The sequence below is a fragment of the Arachis hypogaea genome, chromosome 16, assembly GCF_003086295.3.
Source record: "Arachis hypogaea cultivar Tifrunner chromosome 16, arahy.Tifrunner.gnm2.J5K5, whole genome shotgun sequence".
Classification (NCBI taxonomy): Eukaryota; Viridiplantae; Streptophyta; class Magnoliopsida; order Fabales; family Fabaceae; genus Arachis; species Arachis hypogaea.
The window spans coordinates 3216919-3239640 of NC_092051.1; the positions used below are offsets into that span (position 1 = coordinate 3216919).

The following is a 22722-nucleotide window of genomic DNA, read 5'->3' on the forward strand; positions in this document are numbered from 1 at the left end:
ACGCCAGGTTGTAACCTGTTTTGGGCGTTTAACTCCAACTTGTAACCTGTTTCTGGCGTTTAAGGCCACAATGCAACATGGAATTGGCGTTGAACGCCAGTTTACGTCGTCTATCCTTGAACAAAGTATAAACTATTATATATTGCTTGAAAGCCCTGGATGTCTACTTTCCAACGCAATTGAGAGCACGCCAATTGGATTCCTGTAGCTCCAAAAAATCCATTCCGAGTGCAGGGAGGTCAGAATCCAACAGCATCAGCAGTCCTTTTTCAGCCTGAATCAGATTTTTGCTCAGCTCCCTCAATTTCAGCTAGAAAATACCTGAAATTATAGAAAAACACACAAACTCATAGTAAAGTCCAGAAATGGGATTTTTATTTAAAAACTAATAAAAATATAATAAAAATTAACTAAATCATACTAAAAACTATGTAAAAACAATGCCAAAAAGCGTATAAATTATCTGCTCATCACACGCCTACTATAAAAGGACGTAGAATTCCGTTTCGATGAAGATTGCAAGAAGGCTTTTGACAAGTTGAAGGAAGTGCTAACCACAGCCCCTATTGTGCGAGGCCCTAATTGGAATCAACCTTTTGAGATCATGTGCGATGCCTCAAATCATGTTGTAGGTGCCGTGCTAGCACAGCGTGATGGTAACGCTCCTTACACCAAAGCATATGCATCAAAAACTCTGGATTTGGCTCAGTCGAACTACACCACCACCGAAAAAGAACTTTTAGCCATTGTTTTTGCTCTAGACAAGTTTTGACCTTATTTGCTAGGCTCTAAAGTGGTGGTGTATTCGGACCATGCCGCTTTGAAATATTTGCTAAAAAAGAAAGAGTCAAAGCCTAGGCTCATTAGGTGGTTATTGCTTTTGCAAGAATTTGACTTGGAGATCAAGGATAGAAGTAGGTCCCAAAATTTAGTAGCGGACCATTTGAGTCGGCTTGAACATTTAACTCCGGACCCTACTCCTATCAATGACTCATTCCCATTCGATACCTTGCAAGCAATATCCCAAAGCACCCCTTGGTTTGCCCCGATAGCTAATTACTTGGTCGCTCGCGTTTTCCCCCCATAATTTTCAAAGCATCAAAAAGATAAGTTGAGAAGCGATTCTAAATACTATCTTTGGGATGATCCGCATTTGTGGAGACGTGGGGCGGATCAAGTAATTAGAAAGTGTGCGCGGAATCTGAGTTTCAGTCTATCCTTCAGTTATGCTACTCATCTAAGAGTGGGGGTCATTTCGGCCCACAACGAACAGCAAGAAAGGTTTTAGACTGTGGGTTCTGGTGGCCTACTCTGTTTAGGGATGCCAACCAATTCTGCAAATCTTATCATCAATGCCAGAAATCTAGAAATACCTCACAAAGGGATTAGATGCCTTAACAACCGATGATTTTTTGTGAAATTTTTTATGTTTGGGGCATGGATTTCATGGGGCCATTTTCAAATTCTAATGGGTTTGTGTACATATTGTTAGCAGTGGATTACGTCTCTAAATGGGTGGAAGCAATTCCTACCCGTTGTGATGAAACTGATACCATTGCTTCATTTTTAAAAAATAACATCATTTATAGATTTGGGTCACCACGAGCAATCGTGAGCGACCAAGGAACCCATTTTTGTAATAGGAAAATTGAGGCATTGATGAAAAAGTATGGGGTCATTCATAAAGTTTCCACAGCTTATCACCCCCAAACCAACGAACAAGCAAAAGTATCGAATAGGGAGATCAAAAGAATCTTGGAGAAAGTAGTTAACCCACAACAGAAAGATTGGAGTTCCAGATTGGGGGACACACTATGGGCCTATAGGACCGCTTACAAGACCCCAATCGGAATGAGCCCCTTCCGTATTGTTTTTGGGAAACCTTGTCATCTTCCGGTTGAGATCCAACATAGAGCTTATTGGGCGGTGAAGAATTGCAATCCAGATTTAAAGGGGGCAGGATGGAAACGTAAGCTGCAATTGGACGAGTTAAAATGCCTTAGGTTGGAAGCATATGAGAATGCTCGGTTCTACAAGGAAAAAGCTAAGGCATTCCATGACCAAAATATTAGGAGGAAGAACTTCAAGATAGGTGATGAAGTGCTTGTGTATAATTCGAGGTTGCGATTGATGCCTAGTAAATTGAGATCTAGATGGGATGGGCTGTTTAGAGTGGTAGACGTTAAACCTTATGGGGTGGTGGAGGTGATTCACCCTACCAATGGAGTTAGGTTCAAGGTTAATGGTCATAGAGTGAAGTTGTATCATGCTCAACCAAAGCAAGCCAAGGAGTTGGAAATCTTCCTCCTTGGGGAAGTTCTGAGTGACCAATGAAGCTATGCAAGTCCAACTTAGGACTTTAAACAAAGTGCTCGGTGGGATACACCCTACCATGGTGACATTTTTCTAACTCCATCTTTTGTTTATAGCTTTTTGAACTATTTGTTTTTGTGATATAATGCTTAGTTTAGGTTTGTTTGATAATTTTGAGTTGTATAGATTGAATTACTTATGGACTATGATTTTGTGCCTGTTTTAATGATTTGGGGATAGTGTGTTGTGTTGCTAAGGTTGGAAACCTTATGTTTGAAGAGAAAAGAATTTTCTGAAATAGGACATCTGTGCGTGCGCACCCATCTGTGCGTGCGCACCCATCTGTGCGTACGCACAAAACTGTGAGTTTCGCCATCTGTGCAGACGCACAAGCCTGTGCGTCCGCACACGCCTAAACATGCCCTCTGGTCACAGCGCTGGCACAGCTTGTGCATGTGCATTGCCCTCTTTCTCTAATCTGTGCGTGCGCACAGCTTCGTGCGTACGCACACGTACCCTTCCTTGCCTCATGTGTGCGTCTGAACAGACGTGTGCGTCCGCACACCCATTGTGTGCTTCTCTGGTGGCAGCGAGGGAACAGCCTGTGCGTGTGCACAATCCCCCCCCCCATATCTATCGTCTGTGCATGCGCACGGACCTGTGTGCGTACGCACACCTCCTTTTGTCCACAAAAAAAATCTCTCTCTGTGTGCGCGCACACTCTTGTGCGCCCGTACATCCTTATGCAACATCTCTGGTTGCAGCGTTCGCACGCTGTGTGCATTCGCACCCTTAGATGTTTTTGCTTCTATGCGTCCGCACAGCCCCCTGTGCGTCCGCACAAGTCGCGTTCTGGGCAATAATAGGGCAGCCTGCCCTGTTGAGAGGCAGCCCCCTCTTTTCTTCTTCTCTTTGCTTTCTTTCTTTCTCTTTCTTTCTTTCCTTTTTCTTTCCTTGGTTCACCACCTGTGAGTTCTCCACTGGTGCACTTTTTTCAGCGAGTCCAATCGCCGTGATTTCGCAGTGGCTATAAGAAGTGCCATTGTTTTCTCCCCCGTTCTTGTTTTCGTCAACCTCTATACATAAGGTATTTGCTTTCCCTTTATTCTCTTTCTATGTTAATATTTTTTCATTTTTTGTTTCACTTCTTTTATGTTGCTTAGATTAGATTCTTTGTTTTCTTTGTTGTTTCTTTGATTTTGCAAAGTGTTTTCCTTGATTATTGGGTTGTTTAGGATCAATGATATGCTTAATTGTGATGAACTTGCACATTGTATTTCACATGTTTGATAAAATGCCTCAATGAATTCTTTGCTTGATTCATGTGACTTGGACATCATATGATTTCACCCTATCTTTGGTTAGGCATATATTTTGAATTGTGCATCTTTATTTGTGAATTTTGATGTTGATCTTATTGTTTTACCAATGCATTTCATTGTTAATATGCTTTGTTTTCGTCACCCACATTTTTCAAGCATTGTGTATCTTGCTAATGGGTGAAATTAGTTGCAAATGCATTATCTAGGTGGAATATGAATTTATTGTTCATCTTGGATTTCAAAATGAATACTCACTTTGCCAATGTTCAATTTTTGATGATATCTTGTACAACTTTGGAACATTGTATTTGTGATTACTACTTGTTAAAGATGAACAATGGACATTTTCTTTGTGGTGCTTGCTTGAAGTTGCTTGCATTGTTAAGTTTTATATTTGCAACTTGAGCACTTAGTTGAAAAACTTTACCTTTGAGTTCTTTTGAGAGTGTGATTGCCGTTGTGTGCGGCCGGTGTGTGTGTTCCAACCGCGCGCACTATTGGAATATGCACACCGCCATTCTTGTGAATCACACTATCCTCAAGCTTTCAACTAAGGTTTTCATTTTCTTGAATGTATTAAGTGTCTCCTCATAGTTTTAATTTGTTGTTGCCTGAGAGCTTAATATTTTCTGTTTTCTTCTTAGGATGCGAAAGAAGGGTAAGAAGCTGGTCGCTTTACTGGTTGTGCAACATACAACCCGCACATCAGGACCCTATCTCATGGACAGTCAAAGCGTTAAACCAGATGTCCTTGTCAACCGGAGAGCAGAGTTCCATTATCATAAAATTGAAAAGAGGTCAATCCATTGGGAACGAACGCTTAAGGTTCCGACAAGGTACAACACGGTCATCCATGATCGGATCGCCTCACTTAATTGGGAGTTTTTGAAGCGAGACCCAGTTAAAGTCAATGAAACCATGGTGTGGGAATTCTACGCCAATTATCAACATTGGGAAGAGGAGTCGGTATTCCTCCGATGGAAGAGGTTGGATACTTCCAACCGAGCTCTTGAAGCTCTTCTGCGGATCCCACACATTTTGCCCGAAATGGATAATTATGCAAGGATCAAGGCGAGTGTGTTCAAGGGGAGGATGTATTTGACTCCCATATTAGAAAGAATTGGCCATCCCGGTGCTTCATGGGAGTATAGCAAAGGGAGAAATTCTGTTCCCGCGACTATAGCTTACTCCGATTTGAATGCCGAAGCTCGTATATGGCATCAAATTGTAGCGGACTACATCATTCCCAGCACCCATGCTATCCATGTAAGATTCAAGACTGCGTTGCTACTTTGGGCTATCATGGAAGGCAAGAGTATAGCCCTTGTGCCTCTATTACGCACGTCAATGTGGAAACTGATTGAAAAGAAGAACATCAACATCCCTTTTCCATCGATGGTGATGCGTTTAGCAACCGCAACAGGGGTAGAATGGCATCCGACAGATATCATGTTCAGGGTTCCTCAAGGCAACAAGTTCATCCCGAGGGGCGATTTGGAAAGATCAATAACTACAACCCCCTCCAAGAGGAAGACATCCAAGGCACCACCACCACCTCAACCAACTTCGTCAGCTGCTTTACCCTTTCTCCGTCCTCTTCCAAAATTATACCAGGACATCTTGCACGATATCCACCACATGGAGCATTTGGAGCAGAAGCGTTTCGAGTGGATATCGGCATGGCTTGAAGGAAGAGACCCCGGCCCAATTCCCACAGATACACTTGAGTCAGCTGGGGAGGAGTATGATGCAGTTGACCAACCCGCTTCTGAGTCCACCAGCTAAAGGTGGCCCCCTCTTCACTCTCCCGGAGCATAAGCATGCACGGAGGACCGTGCACAAACTAAGTGTGGGGGAGGATCAAGGATCCCAAAAGGGGGTAAAATTTCTCTCTTCAAGGCACTTTGTAATGTTTCTTGTAGTATTTTTTTTCCTTTATTTTGAGTAGTTTTAGACATATTTCATCTTGTTTGGTCTGTGTAAATATTTCTTTATTGTTTATGGATGTTTAGTAGTTAGTATTTGCATGTTGCATTATAGAGTAAATAAGTTGGTGAAAAACCAAGGAATTTCCATAAAATCTCTTTCTAGGGCATACCATTGATTGAATTGGAGAAAATTTTATGTTTGTCAACTTGCTTGGAGTGACTTGTTTGTAGAGCATAAAAAAGAGCTCGAACAACATACCTTGTGAGTCTTGAGCTTTAATAAATGGTTGCATTTTATCAACCATAATGTTGTTCTTGTGTGTGATTATTACTTTTTTTTTATTGTGATCATTGGTTTGCATGATTCTTTATGTCTTGTATTTATGTTTGGATGCATCTAGCATGATTGAGGCCATTGTTGAAGATAAACTCACTAACCTATATGGCCAACCCTTGCATTCACCTTTGTGAACCCCTTTGAGCCTATGAATTCTCTTTTGTTCTGATGATAGCACATTACTCACCTTAAGCGGAAAACCATTGATATTCCAGAATTAATCTTTGATTAGCTTGGGTGGACTAGTGTGTAACTTCTAAGTGTGGGGGAATTTTGAGAAACATTGGCGATAAAGGTATGAACTTATTGTGAAAATTTTTTGGCAACTAGGTAATGCTCATGCATCTCATTTATGAAGACATATGCATTCATACTTCAAAACTAAAAAAAAAAAACTTGTACATAACAAAGTATGAAATAAAGAGTTAAAGAAAGAATGCCTATGTCATGTTTGAAAAGAAAATGCATGAGTGAAGTGAGATAGAAAAGAAAAAAAATGGGTAGATAGGGTGTGATAATATGTGTATATAGGATATAAGATTAGGTAGACACTCAAGCTAATCAAAGAACTAATTCTTTAAGTCCACTTAACCATATTTCATCCTATCTAAACCCTAGCCCCATTACATCCCTCTAAAGACCTTATGATATTTGTCATCCATGCATTAAATGCTAGTTGATTGTTAGATGATGTGCAAATCTTTGAAAAGCTTAAGAAAAGGAGAATTGAGTGGTTAAACCCCCAAACACTGAGCAAATTGAGTGGATACACATCCGGGGAGGGGTTCGATCGCTCAATTCTATGTTCTTACACCTCATATTACATCTTCTTGCAAGTTGCTAAATTGGATAGTTTTGAAAATTTCAATTCAATTCTTTGTATTGACCCTAAGGCTCTCTTGTGATGGATTGGAATTTCATGATTATTTTTACCAACTCTCATCATAGCGCATATTAGCGATTAGCCTTAGAATAGTTGCATGCATTTAGGTAGTCTATAGCATAAGTCATTTTCCCTTTCATCTATCTCCTTTGAAGCTGGTTAGCATGAGGACATGCTAGGGTTTAAGTGTGGGGGAATTGATGAATCCATATTTGATGATGATTTTTTGTTAGAATTGGATGGATTTCATCACATAAACTTGCACTTATTCCCTTGAATAGCATGCTTTTGAACTTTCCTCCCAATTTGTGCTTGATTATAAAAATATGCTCTTTTGTGTTTGATTTGATCTATTTTTATTCCATTTACCTTCCAATCGATGCCTTGATGTGTTTGTGAGTGATTTCAGGTGTATAAGGTAGGAATGGATTGGAGAAAATGGAAGAAGAGCATGCAAAGTGGAGGGAACATGAAGAATCAAAGGAGATGAGTTCAGAGACCTGTGCGTGCGCACAGCCTCTTGTGCGTCCGCACAAGAGTCCAAGCAGAGCGCGTGGATCAATTTGAGCGCGTCGTGCATCCAACCAAGTATCGCCTAGTGTGCGTGCGCACACATGCTTGTGCGTACGCACAGGAAGGAAATTTCGCAAAGTGTGCGTATGCACAGGTGGCCGCACATGACTTCATTAAAATGGCACGTGACTCGCAATTTAGGAACTTGGGAGGCCCAATTTTGCAGCCTCTTAGCTCATATTGAAGGGAGAATGAAAAGGATAACATAAGAGATCATTAGGGTAGTTTTTAGGAATAGTAGTAGGAAGTTTTAGTGAGTTTTCTCTCTTAGTTTTTTATCATCTCTACTAGGGTTCTATTAGGGTTTTACATTCCAAGTGCCATTTCCATTTTTTATCATTGGATTTTGCTAATCTCATTGTAAGTATTCTCTTGATTTTACTCTTTATAGTTACATTGTTATTACTCTTTCTTCCATTTCAAGTAATAGTTCAATTTCACTTCCCTTTTGCAATTTTAATTTCTTGTTGATGAATTTTATGTTTGATATTTGTTTTATGCTTCTTTGTGTTATTCTTGTTGATTGAGATTAATTGTTGCTTTTTATTTCAAGTCTTTTCTCATTTTCTTCATGTTTGAGTTTTATGCCCACAAGGTGTTTGACAAAATGTCAAACATGGTTTTAGGCTAAATTTTTGTCTCTTGGCTTGGGTAAAGTGAGCCATTGGGTTCCTAGCGTTGGAATGTCCAACATTTAGTGTCAATTCTTGGATTGTTAATTGTGCTTGTTCCCACTAACGCTAATTTGTTGCTAAGGCCATTAGCAAGCAATTTAGGATTTGTGGATTAAGGACACTTATGCTCATTTGACTTATCCTTCGATGTTAAGGGTTGACTAAGTAAGATTAATCCATCATAATTGTCATAGTTGTGGTTTCAACAAGGAAAGGATCCTCAGCTCATTCCAAGCCAAGACCCTTTTTTATGCTTTCAATCCTTTATACATTTCCATGTTGATCTCTTTTATACTTTACTTGTTCATATTACATAGTCAGTTCTTTCATTTCTTCATTAGTTCAATTGTTATGATTTTACATGTTCTTTTATTGCTTTATATGTTCATTTCTTCATTCACAACCCCCTGATTGTTCCAACCGGAATTTGCACATTCATTGCCCTCAAGTGAATTTCCTTGGGAGATGACCCGGGAGCTAAATACTCTCGGTTTTGAAATTGGTTTTGGGTTGTGACGCATCTTGTAAATTTCCAATTTGATCAAGAGAATTCATTGTTGGTTTGGACTATGCTACCAACGAAGTAACTCTTATTTTGATCGATTCTAGATCAACGATAAGTTCTCTCGCTTGCATCACTCCCACCTGATGCCAGGGCATCTTGGCCAGTTTCACTGACCTTTTCTTTACTGTTTTTAGGTTAGTTTCATGCATTTTCTTAGGAAATAAGCTAGTTTTGGGTAGATATTCACTTACACCTTGATTCAAGCATACATTGTGAATTTTACATTATTTCATGAGGATTTTGCATAAGTTTAGTGACAAATTGTATGTTGCATTTCTCATGACTTGGACTAGAACTTTGATGCGCTCTATTGCTTGATTTCAGGACTAAAGGAAGCAAGAAATGGGAGGTAACTTGCAAAGTTAATGAAAAAAGTGATTGCCAATAACGCTCTCAAAGACATCATTGACCACGTTAAGAGTCACGTTAACTAAGTTAACGTGAACTCTAACGTGGAGAAGGGAAGTTGAGCCAACGTTAGTGACACTTAACATTGTCACTGACGTTGGCAAATGCTCATAACTGGCCACGTTAGAGTCCACGTTAACTTAGTTAACGTGGTCTCTAACGTTAGAAAGGGGGAGAAACGCCAATGTTAGTGACATTCAACATTGTCACTAACGTTGGCCTAAGGAGGAACATACCACGTTAACTCCCACGTTAACTTGGTTAACGTGGGAGCTAACGTGAGAAGCAAGCATGGTCGACAACGTTAGTGACACCCAACATTGTCACTAACGTTGGAAGCAACCACACAACCCCCCAAGGAGCCACGTTAACTTCCACGTTAACTTAGTTAACGTGGAAGCTAACGTTGATGAGTGAAAGAATGACCAACGTTAGTGACACTCAACATTGTCACTAACGTTGGGAATGGCTAAGCATGGCCACGTTAGAAGCCACGTTAACCTAGTTAACGTAGACTCTAACGTGAGGCATAGGGGCACCTTGGAACGTTAGTGACAATGTTGAGTGTCACTAACGTTCTCGAAGGATGGCAAGCCACGTTAAAGAGCCACGTTAACTAAGTTAACGTGGGCTCTAACGTGGGAACAAAGGGGGCTTTTCAAAGTTATTGGAAATGTTAAGTCTCAATAACGTGTGCGAAGGACTTAGAGGCAACGTTAGTGGCAACGTTTATGCCACTAACGTTGAAGTTAACGTGGCTTTTACTTAGTAACGTTAGTAAGAAAGTGATTATCACTAACGTCCTCGAACTTATATTTTCACTAAACGTTAACACCCCTAACGTCCTGAGCTAAAGTCTCTGCCCACTTCACATTTTCTCTCTGCAAGTAAGGCCAAGCCCAAATGAAGAAGAGAACTGCTTCAAACTCAAGATCCAAAGGCCCAAGACTTGAAGAGCCAACTAGAAGCTGAGAGAAGTACTATATATAGGAGTAGCTTTGAATTGTTGAGGGAGTTCTGGGAGTTGAAAAGGAAAACTACTCTCTGTATTTTACTTTCTCTGCATTTTCTAGTTCTATGATGTATTCTCCATCTTTGTTTTCATTTTCTAGAGCTATGAACAACTAAACCCCTTTCATTGGGTTAGGGAGCTCTGTTGTAATTTGATGGATCAATACTAATTTTCATTATTCTTCTTCTATCTTTCCTCTTGATTTTACTTGAAAGCTTTCGATCTTCATCCAATTGGGTAGTTATCTTGGAAAAGAAGCTATTCAAACTTGGATCTCTTCTGAACCTTGAAAGAGGAATGAAGAGATCAAGCTAGAAATGCTTTCTCATGCTGGACCAAATTGGGTTTGGATGGGTATGTGACTATAACCCTCTCAATACTTGATTTGGGAAATGCATGTGGTATAATCAGTGACCATACTTCATCTCTTCTCATGAGCAATTGACCAAGGAATTGGCTATTGATCAAGATTTGAGAGATTGAATTGCAAGAAATTGTAATTCAATCAATTAAGATTGCCAAGGAGATCAATGAGTGCATTGATTGAGGAAGAGATGAAAATGAACTTGATCTGGAGAAGTGCAACATCTCCTAAGCCCAATAAACTCCCCATCTCTGATATTACCCATTCTCTTTAATTTCTGCCATTTACTTTTATGAGCAAATCCCCCATTCCCATTTACAATTCTGCAATTTATTTTCAGTCATTTACTTCCAGTCCTTTAATTCTAGCATTTACTTTTCTGTTATTTACATTCCCGCCATTTTATTTTCTACAACTCTCAACCTAAATTCTGGATTCGCTCAACTAGAACATTCTTCTAATTAAAGTTGCTTGATCAATCAATCCCTGTGGGATTCGACCTCACTCTATTGTGAGTTTTTACTTGACGACAAATTCGGTACACTTGCCGAAGGGAGATTTGTTGAGAGACAAGTTTTCCGTGCATCAAGTTTATGGCGCCGTTGCCGGGGATTGATTGTGCATCAACAATGATTAAATTGGAAGATCACTAGATTGAGCATTTTTCTTTTGTGAATTTCATTTTCTGTTTGAGTGATTTACTCTCTGTTTCAGTTAAACTTCTTCCCTTCTCCCCCTTTACTCTTTTGTTTTTCTTTGTTATTTTCAATTCTGCTTGCTAACCCACTAACTGTTTGATATATTGCATCACCCATAACTAACAGAAATTCTGACACAAATACTTTCTGCACCTATCTTTTCTTGCTTGCACTTGTTGGTTGTATGACAGGGAGAAGAAGCGGGGCTTCAACTTCCTTCGATTCTGAACCTGAGAGGACCTTTCTTAGATTAAGGAGGGAGGCAAGAGGAAAGAAAGTGGTTGGTGCTGAGGAAGAAGAGGAATTCTTTGAACCAAACATGGAAGACAACATGGAAAACCATCATGAAGGAGAGGATCACAACCATGGGGGAGGAGGTAGAGCAAATCATTCTGGGGAGGATAGAAGAGTTTTGGGCTCTTACATCAATCCAAACCCAGGCAATTGTGGAAGTAGCATCCAAAAGCCAACAATCCATGCCAACAACTTTGAACTTAAACCACAGCTCATCACACTTGTTTAGAACAACTGTTCGTTTGGAGGAGGTGTTCAAGAAGACCCCAATCAACATTTAACCACCTTCCTGAGAATATGTGACACAGTGAAGTCTAATGGTGTTCATCCTGACACCTATAGACTGCTCTTGTTTCCATTCTCACTTAGGGACAAAGCAGCCAAGTGGCTGGAATCTTTCCCAAGGGAAAGCTTGACAACTTAGGAAGACGTGGTGAACAAATTCTTAGCAAGATTTTACCCTCCTTAACGAATCAATAGGCTGAGAGCTGAGGTCCAAACTTTCAAGCAACAAGATGGTGAGACTCTATATGAAGCATGGGAGAGGTTTAAAGACCTAACAAGGAGGTGCCCACCAGATATGTTCAACGAATGGGTGCAGCTGCACATTTTCTATGAAGGGCTCTCTTATGAGTCAAAGAAGGCTGTAGACCATTCATTCGGAGGATCTTTGAACAAGAAGAAGACTATTGAGGAGGCTATAGATGTCATTGAAACAGTAGCAGAGAACGACTACTTCTATGCTTCCGAAAGAGGGAACACAAGAGGAGTAATGGAGCTAAACAATGTAGATGCTCTGTTAGCCCAAAACAAGCTCATTACCTAGCAGCTGGCTGATCTCACCAAGAAGATGGAGAGAAACCAAGTAGAAGCAATCTCCACTTCATCAACAACCCAAGAAGGAGTGAGTGAAGAAGCAGAGGGTAGTCAGGAGCAAGCCAACTACATTGGGAATTCACTAAGGAAAAACTATGATCCATACTCCAAGACCTACAACCCTGGATGGAGAAACCACCTAAACTTTGGGTGGGGAAGTGAGCAAGATCAAAACCAAGACCAGAGACGTTACAACTCCAACAACAATGCAGCTCACCAACAATTCACATAGAGGACATCTCAACACCATCACAACAACACTTCTCCACACGCTTATCAAAACCAAAACAGCACATCTGCTCCGAATCACCCATCAATTGATGACAAGCTCTCTGAGATTGAAGCCTTACTTGAAGGAATATGCCAAGAGATTCAAGAAAATAAGGTGTTCAAAGAGGAGGTGCGGGCCAATATTAAGAATCAGGGAGAGACCATTAGGAAGCTGGAATTCCAGGTGGGATATTTAGCTGAGAAGATTCCCAAACCTACCGATAGCTTCCCAAGTGACACGGAGAAAAATCCCAAAGGCGAAGCAAAGAAAGTAAGATGGGAAGATTGCAAAATGGTCACTACAAGTGATCAAGAGACTGAAGATAAGCAAGGCAAACTTCTCGAACAACCTGAAGACAACTCAACAAAGGAGGAGGATAGAGATCACCAAGAACCAGAAATCTCACAACAAGAGCTGCTGAAGCTCTATGCACCCTTTCCTCAACTGCTCAATGGTGCTGTGGGAAAGAGAATATACTCAAAGTTCCTAGACTTGTTTGCATCTCTGCATGTAAACATACCATTCATCAAGGCAATTCAACAAATGCCTGCATTCATCAAGTATATGAAAGAACTTCTTCCCAGGAAAAGCTCACTCAAAGGAGGCCAGACTATAGTGATGAACAAGGAATGTAGTGCCCTTATTCAACCTGAGTTGCATACAAAAAGAAGAGACCCAGGGAGCTTTCACATCCCCTGTGCCATAGGTGAAACTATGTTCGATAGAGCACTATGTGATTTGGGGGCCAGCATCAACTTACTACCACTATCCCTGGTGAAGAGGCTGCAGATCAATGAGATAATGTCCACAGATGTAATCATCAGACTGGCTGACAAAACTCAAAAGCAAGCAATAGGAGTGGTGGAAAATGTGTTGCTAAAGGTTGGGAAATACTTTCTCCCAACAGACTTTGTCATCCTGGACATGGAAGAGAGTCACACTCATCCAATCATATTGGGAAGACCATTCCTAGCTACAGCCAGAGCACTTATCGATGTAGAGAAAGGGGAGCTAATATTAAGGATCCATGATGAACGACTCAGCTTCAATGTGTTCAAACTCTCACAAGAAACAGATCAAGAGGACAAGGAACTAAGCACAAATGATAATGAGACACTGAAGGAGGAAACAAGCACTGAAGCACAGCCAGTTCATTCTGAGATCCCCTTAATTGATAAACAAGGAAAACAGCAATTGCCACAGCTCAAGGAAAAGTTGGAAGAACCTAAACCTCTAGAGGCAGGTAAAGACAGCATCACAACTCCTTTAGAAAAAGAGGTCACCAAGGGCAAGGCAACCTCAAAAGAAACAAAGAAAAAGGTACCAAGGAGGTGGAGGAACAAGAAGATCCCTACGGAAGACTTCTCTTCAGGGGATAGAGTTGTCTCAGCTTACTTCCCAGATATTCCCCCTAATCTTCCCACTGTACCATCTCAGTTACCTAAGGTCTTCACTATCAACAGAGTTCTTTCCCTGGAACATATAGAGATCATTGATCCAACCAATGGATATAAGTCCACAGCAAGAGGGGAGGACTTTAAGCACTACCAACCACCCTGATGAAGGAAAAATGTCAAGCTAGTGACGCTAAAGAAGCGCTTCATGGGAGGCAACCCATGTTTTATATGTTTTCAAAATAGTGAATAAATCAATGTTTATGAATTTCAACCCAAACTTGACAAACACTTGGTGAAATCTTTATCATGCAGTATATAGTGAAGAACAAGTTTGGTGTTCAAAGCAAACCAAAATGCATGCTAGTCTTGGGAGCTTTGAACAAAACTTTTCATCATATTGCTTTAAACTAAGTTTGGTGTCACCCCATGGTGCCACCAAAATGCATAAGGATACACAAGTAGTTAGTGAGTTAAAATTCATAAATAAACAAACTCTTTTTCTTCTCTTTATTATTCTAGCTGTAGAGTTTGATTTTTATGATATTAATTTCCTTATTTCAAAAATTTATAGGAAAAGAAAAGAAGCATAAAAAGGGGATTGATTGGACAATTAAATGAGGGGAGATTCCGCCACTTAATGAAGAGCACTACACACATGTCTCAAGAGGGAACGCATGGGGAAACGTTGCCATGTAACATTGGAGAAGGAAGATCCTTGAAGACCGAACCAATCACTCTCATTAAGTGATGATCCTTGTCCTTCCTTCATACACAACCCTGACCGTCCATCAAGCAAAAATCCTTGCAATCCACACCTTCCATCCACTCATGATATCCCTATATAAGTGAACCTTAGTGCATGATCATTCCTCACACTCAAATTCCCACTCTCCACACTTCATACTTTCGGCTTGCTCAACCCCTTCATCACACTCTGTCCTAGCCAACCTATTCCTCATCTATCCGTATCCTCCAACCCCCCTCCCTCAAAACAGCAACTCAATTCATGGCATCATCAAGCTCAAAGAGACAAAAAAGGAAGGAACCCATGGAGAGTGTTCCTTTTGATGAGAAGAAATTCAAAACTGCCTTTCATGAATGGGAATTCGAACGGATAAGGGCCAGAAAGATATTCCCAGAGCTAATCTTCCAAATCAATGCAAATGAGTCACCACAAATTCTGGAGAAAATCGAACAGAGGGGATGGCAATTGCTCACAAGTCCAGAGGGGAAGATCAATGGAAACCTCATCAAAGAATTTTATGCAAATGTAGTAAGAGAAGATAAAACCAAGGCCCCAACCTTCAAAAGTTACGTGAGAGGAAAGGAGGTGGACTTCAGCCCAAATGCCATAACAAGATTTCTTCACCTGAAATCACCTCATTTTGATGAGGACAGTTATCAGGCAAGGATAAGTAGAAGCCCTGATAATGATGAGCTCTTACAGATAGTGTCAGACATCTGTGTTATAGCAGCTGACTGGGAGAGGTACACAGATGGGAGACCCAAGTTCATCAAGAGGGGAGACCTGAGCCCTGAAGCCAAGGGGTGGTTTGAACTCGTAAGGAGGTCCATTCTACCAGCTGTAAATAATTCAGAGGTAAACATCAATCGAGCTACTATGGTGCATTGCTTAATACAGGGTGGGGAAATCAATGTGAATGAGCTCATCGCCGAGGGGATTCAAGATTCGGCTGAGAAGGTTGATTCAGGTGCCAGGCTTTGGTACCCCAGCACCATTCTCCGCTTGTGCAACAAGGCCAGGGTAGTATTTGAGGACAGCAATCCAGACTGGGTGAACCCAGGGAGGCCAGTTACACTCGAGCGATTAATCCACACCACACCTGCTCAGCAACAAAGAAGGCCACAAATAGGGAAACCAAAAGCAAAAGAAAGAGTTCACCAAGAGGAACCTCATCAGGAAGAATACCAACAGGAAGAGCATTATGACCCAGCCAACTTGAATATGACTTACCTTCTAAGAGCCATTGAAGATTTGGGACAGAGACATATGGAAGGACAAGAACAAATACTAAACCTTCAATCCAACTGGCTGAGTCAACAGGAAGCATGGCAAAAACAACAAATGGAGCAGCAACAGGAACACTACTCCCAGCTCACTCAAGCCATCAACCAAGTGAATGAGAGGCAAGAGCTTCAAGAGAAGCACTTGCAAGAGCTTAACCAGTGGCAAATAGCCCAAATGAAAACTTTCAATGAGTTCAGTGTACTCAATGAAGGAAGGCAACTACATAGGGAGGAGTTCTATGTAAACACTCAAGCCAAGCTGAATTACATGTCTAATCATTTGCATCATCTCCACTATGATATTCCCACATATGATGAGGTCCAAAAAGAATTGGTAGAGCAAGAAGAAGAGAAAGTGAAACAGCAGAAAGAAGCACTAAAGAAGAAGATGGAAAATACTGGTTTCTTGAAGAAGCTGCTTGGAAAAGGTAAGGGAAGTGGAAGTACGAGCACTCAAGAGAGACACAATGAGGACAAGCAAGGATGGGAGCATGGGCATCCACATGAATGAAAAGTGGTGGAGTTCTTTTTAGTCCATCGTTTTCTATGCTTTAAATAAGGAAGATCTTGTATGAAATAGAACTTGCTTCCATGTTATGTTTGAACTTTTTAAATTCTGTCTTTTAAGTTCTGAATTGGTCTATGTGCACTAGTCTTTATGTCACTGCATCCCTACTTAACTTACTTGTATGCTTGTTCCTTTTAATCAAATGAAGAGAGAATGCTTATGTTTTAAAAGACCAGAGTAGAGTTCATATTATGGAGTACATTCATGAGTTTGTGGTATGATCATAAGTTAGCTAAGTTGGTTCAACCATAAGGTGGGATGACAACTATCTGGCCTGAATACTTTACTTTGAATATACTCATGAGACTAAGTATATGACAAGATCCTAATAAGAGAAAGAGAAAAGAACAATGAAAGTGGAAAAATAAAAGAAAAGGAGTAAGCAATAAGGCTAGGCACCAATGGTTATGATCTTAAGATATGTGTCTGTGGTGTTCCTGTGTGAGGGATCTACTTGGATGAATAAGCTCTTAGGGGTGCTTTATCACCTGGTAACTTGGGTTAACTAACCCGGGATTATCAGCTGAAAGTCCATTATCAAGAGTAACCCTCACCACAGAGCATTTAGTAACCCAAAGAGGTGCTGGACACTAAGGTCTCAAGAAGGAAAATAAATGAACTATATGCCTGTGGTGTGTATGTATGGGGGAGAGACTTGAGGGAGTAAGTCCTTAGGGGTGCTTCAACACCTAGCACCTTGAACCAACTGGTTCGGGAGTGTTGGCTGAAAGCTTATCTTAAAAAGTTGTCCCCTTACAGAGCACTTAGCCTAAGAACACCAATAAGCTCTGAAATGACAATAAAGGGGTCAATGAATAAAAGTCTCATGGGATGTAAGCAAAGTGAGTGTTGTAAGACATGATAGAGGTCTGAAAGCCAGGAATGAACCTAAGTAGCTATGCATGAAACCACCATAAAATCAGTGATATGACTTCCACAAGAATGACTCATTGCTCTTGGCATTCCATTCATCATTCTCTTGTTCTAGTACTTGCTTAGGGACAAGCAAGCTTTAAGTTTGGTGTTGTGATGCCAGGGCATCTTGGCCATTTTCACTGACATTTTCTTTACTGTTTTTAGGTTAGTTTCATGCATTTCCTTAGGAAATAAGCTAGTTTTGGGTAGATATTCACTTACACCTTGATTCAAGCATACATTGTGCATTTTACATTATTTCATGAGGATTTTGCATAAGTTTAGTGACAAATTGTATGTTGCATTGCTCATGACTTGGACTAGAACTTTGATGCGCTCTATTGCTTGATTTCAGGACTAAAGGAAGCAAGAAATGGGAGGTAACTTGCAAAGTTAATGAGAAAAGTGATTGCCAATAACGCTCTCAAAGCCATCATTGACCACGTTAAGAGTCACGTTAACTAAGTTAACGTGAACTCTAACGTGGAGAAGGGAAGTTGAGCCAACGTTAGTGACACTTAACATTGTCACTGACGTTGGCAAATGCTCATAAGTGGCCACGTTAGAGTCCACGTTAACTTAGTTAACGTGGCCTCTAACGTTAGAAAGGGGGAGAAACGCCAACGTTAGTGACATTCAACATTGTCACTAACGTTGGCCTAAGGAGGAACATACCACGTTAACTCCCACGTTAACTTGGTTAACGTGGGAGCTAACGTGAGAAGCAATCATGGTCGACAACGTTAGTGACACCCAACATTGTCACTAACGTTGGAAGCAACCACACAACCCCCCAAGGAGCCACGTTAACTTCCACGTTAACTTAGTTAACGTGGAAGCTAACGTTGATAAGTGAAAGAATGACCAACGTTAGTGACACTCAACATTGTCACTAACGTTGGGGATGGCTAAGCATGGCCACGTTAGAAGCCATGTTAACCTAGTTAACGTGGACTCTAACGTGAGGCATAGGGGCACCTTGGAATGTTAGTGACAATGTTGAGTGTCACTAACGTTCTCGAAGGATGGCAAGCCACGTTAAAGAGCCACGTTAACTAAGTTAACGTGGGCTCTAACGTGGGAACAAAGGGGGCTTTTCAAAGTTATTGGAAATGTTAAGTCCCAATAACGTGTGCGAAGGACTTAGAGGCAACGTTAGTGGCAACGTTTATGCCACTAACTTTGAAGTTAACGTGGCTTTTACTTAGTAACGTTAGTAAGAAAGTGATTATCACTAACGTCCTCGAACTTATATTTTCACTAAACGTTAACACCCCTAACGTCCTGAGCTAAAGTCTCTGCCCACTTCACATTTTCTCTCTGCAAGTAAGGCCAAGCCCAAATGAAGAAGAGAACTGCTTCAAACTCAAGATCCAAAGGCCCAAGACTTGAAGAGCCAACTAGAAGTTGAGAGAAGTAGTATATATAGGAGTAGCTTTGAATTGTTGAGGGAGTTCTGGGAGTTGAAAAGGAAAACTACTCTCTGTATTTTACTTTCTCTGCATTTTCTAGTTCTATGATGTATTCTCCATCTTTGTTTTCATTTTCTAGAGCTATGAACAACTAAACCCCTTTCATTGGGTTAGGGAGCTCTGTTGTAATTTGATGGATCAATACTAATTTTCATTATTCTTCTTCTATCTTTCCTCTTGATTTTACTTGAAAGCTTTCGATCTTCATCCAATTGGGTAGTTATCTTGGAAAAGAAGCTATTCAAACTTGGATCTCTTCTGAACCTTGAAAGAGGAATAAAGAGATCAAGCTAGAAATGCTTTCTCATGCTGGACCAAATTGGGTTTGGATGGGTATGTGACTATAACCCTCTCAATACTTGATTTGGAAATGCATGTGGTATAATCAGTGACCATACTTCATCTCTTCTCATGAGCAATTGACCAAGGAATTGGCTATTGATCAAGATTTGAGAGATTGAATTGCAAGAAATTGTAATTCAATCAATTAAGATTGCCAAGGAGATCAATGAGTGCATTGATTGAGGAAGAGATGAAAATGAACTTGATTCGGAGAAGTACAACATCTCCTAAGCCCAATGAACTCCCCATCTCTGATCTTACCCATTCTCTTTAATTTCTGCCATTTACTTTTATAAGCAAATCCCCCATTCTCATTTACAATTCTGCAATTTATTTTCAGTCATTTACTTCCAGTCCTTTAATTCTAGCATTTACTTTTCTGTTATTTACATTCCCGCCATTTTATTTTCTGCAACTCTCAACCCAAATTCTGGATTCACTCAACTAGAACATTCTTCTAATTAAAGTTGCTTGATCAATCAATCCCTGTGGGATTCGACCTCACTCTATTGTGAGTTTTTACTTGACGACAAATTCGGTACACTTGCCGAAGGGAGATTTGTTGAGAGACAAGTTTTCCGTGCATCACCACTTAGCACTTTGGTTTATTGTCCTTAAGTTGGACTTATGGAGAGCTCTAATCAAGGAGTTTCCAAGCTTTGATTGTACCAAGCTTTGATGGAGCTTCCAACAAGCTATGAGCTCCCAAAATTAACCTTATACACAAACAAAATCAAGAAAACAAACAAAAAGCAAGATATTCACATATTAACATATTCACAATAGCCAAAATTAAGCAAGCAACATATGCACAATCAACCAAAAATAAGCTATTCACAATATTCACATATGCACAATAACCAACAATAGGCACACATTGCAACTCTCCGACAATGGCGCCAAAAACTTGATAATTGAGAATTGCACCGGTTCGGTATAGACCAAACCGGCAATAAACTCCCACAATCAAAGTTTAATTTTTCAAATATAAATATAACCGAGAGTAATTAAACCTCGGGTCGTTCTCCTTAGGAATGCAATTGAGATGTTACACTTTCAGTTGTGGGGAAAAGGGTTTTTGCAATTAAAGAACTAAAGGTTAAGAACTAAGAAATAAAAGAACTAAGGAATGATCAAAATTAGAATCAATGCAATTAAAAAGGAAACAAGATCAAAACTAGTGAAAATGCAAAGATATGTATAAAAGAACCTTGACTTGGGAATGAAAATCCAAGGAATCCTATCATCGCCATAACCACAACTATGGCAACTATGATGAGTCAATCTCACCTAGTTAACCCCTAGCATCGAGGAATAGGTCAAGCAAGCATAATTGACCTTAATCCATAAGTCCTAGCTAACTTACCAAATTAATTGGTAAAAAGCTAGCGTCAATGGAAACAAGAGTCAACTAACTACCCAAGAATTGCCACTAAATGTCGGACATTATGACTCTAGTATCCAAGGAACTCAAATCCCAAGCCAAGGTGTGAAAATCTACTCAAAATTACCAAATGGCATTTTCACAAACACTTGGTGGGCACAAAAGCAAAACATAGGAAATTGCAAAGAAAAATGAAAACTATAACCAAACTATTCACAATATCAACAATAGACAATCAAACAAGCATATATAAAGCATAAAATACAAAATTCATCAATCAAAACTTCAAGAACTTAAAATTGCAAATATTAACAAAGCACTTGAACTAAAGGAAAATTAGAGTAAATATGATGTAATTAAAGAGAAATTAAAGAGTACTTACAAAAGAGTTGATCAAACCAATATGAAAACTTGAAAGTATAAAATGCTACAATGGAAATGAAAAATGAAATAAACCCTAAGAAAGCATTCTAACTACACTACTCCTACTCCTAATGCATTTTCTACCTAAAAGAAAAGTGTCCTAAGCTAATGCCTTCATGTATGATCATTTCCCTTTGATATAGCCCTTCAAAACCAACTTCAGCCTTCCAAAATTGGGCCAAAAGAGCCACAAAATCACGAGCCACGTGCTTCATGAATGAAGTCATGCGCAGGGACCTGTGCGTACGGACAGATGTGTGCGTGCGCACACTTCGCTGAATTTTCACTTGTGCATACGCACAGAGGGTTGTGCACACGCACGTATGCTGATTTCCTTCTTGTGCATACGCACAGAGGGTTGTGCGTACGCACACTTGACTGTGTGCTTCTCCGTTGTTTTCTTTATGTGTTCTCCCTTTTTACATGCTTCTTTCCACTTTTGGCTATCCATTCTTGCCTCTATGACCTGAAATCACTCAACAAACATGTCATGGCATCAAATGGAATAGAAGTTGAATTAAAATCACTAATTTAAGCACAAAAAATGCATGTTTTCACATTTAGGTTCAACTTAGGGATGAAACACAAAAGTATGCTATTTTGGTGATTAAGTGTGAGTTTATGTGATGAGATCCATTCAAATCAAGCCAAAATATATCGTCAAATATGGACTCATCATTCGATCCCATGGAGATTGTTGATTTGAGCAACCAGTGGTTATCTTGCAGATCTTAGTTAGGCGAATAGAAAATATAGTTTGTCACAGAAAATGCATAAAACAGATAAATAAATAAAACGTTACTAGATATGTATGAAATCAATGGTGATAGAACGGTTGAGGCTGTGGAGATACTTTGTCTTTCCGGATTAACTTTTCTTACTGTCTTACACAATAACTTTCTGATTCCTTCAATGGCAGCCGTAAGTGATTAACTCATGTCCTCTCATCAAGTTAACCTCCTCTACTGCAGCAATCCATCATGTTGAAGTGACTCATGTCCTCTCATCAAGCCACCTCTAGGTTTTTCACTGTAGCAGAAGATGAAGCTCTAAGCAATCCACTCCCCTTCACGATCCTACTCAAGGTGCCACAGACAAGGCAGATCTTCCAGATCAGAAAGTGCTGCTTCTTTGACTCTAGCCTTAACGCCACAGAGACCTCACGCACCCATAGTCAACGGGATTTCATGTCACGTATCCAAAGTTGCTCAGATGCTCTATTGGAATCTGCAATGCAATCTCTAGCTTTAGTTCAACGCTATCCGGGTCAGGACTCACACGGAACCCAAGTAGAACAAGGGTGATTGTCATGGGTCACCCTTAATTCATAAGATGAAGAATGAGGTTGCATAAGAGAATAGAATTAGACATATTGAGATAGAACAATAATATTATTATTCCATGAAACTCAGCAGAGCTCCTAACCTTAACCTTAGGAGGTTAGTGACTCATACTGTACAAAAATGGTAAAGTATTCGAATGGGGGGGAGAAGATCCTAAACATGGGTGAACTTCTCCTATATATACTAATATAATAACTAAGGATTACAGAAATAAGATAAACTAGTCTTGTAATGAAAAAATCCACTTCTGGGACCCACTTGGTGAGTGTTTGGGATGAGCTTGAGTGTCTCCCACGAGCTAGTACTCCTTAGAGGCATTGAACGCCACCTTG

General features: G+C 40.1%; 1 protein-coding gene and 1 non-coding gene across 2 annotated transcripts; one reads left to right on the plus strand and one right to left on the minus strand.

Annotated features, from left to right (window-relative positions):
* Positions 1 to 1659: 1659 nt before the first annotated feature.
* LOC112754594 (uncharacterized) lies at positions 1660 to 2334 on the plus strand. Its single transcript, XM_025802279.1, has one exon. The coding sequence runs from the start codon at positions 1660 to 1662 to the stop codon at positions 2332 to 2334; it is 675 nt and encodes a 224-aa protein (XP_025658064.1).
* A 9515-nt stretch (positions 2335 to 11849) lies between these two features.
* Positions 11850 to 11956, minus strand: LOC112761322 (small nucleolar RNA R71). The gene has a single exon (XR_003181723.1). It is a non-coding gene; the product is annotated as a small nucleolar RNA R71 (small nucleolar RNA).
* Positions 11957 to 22722: the final 10766 nt, after the last annotated feature.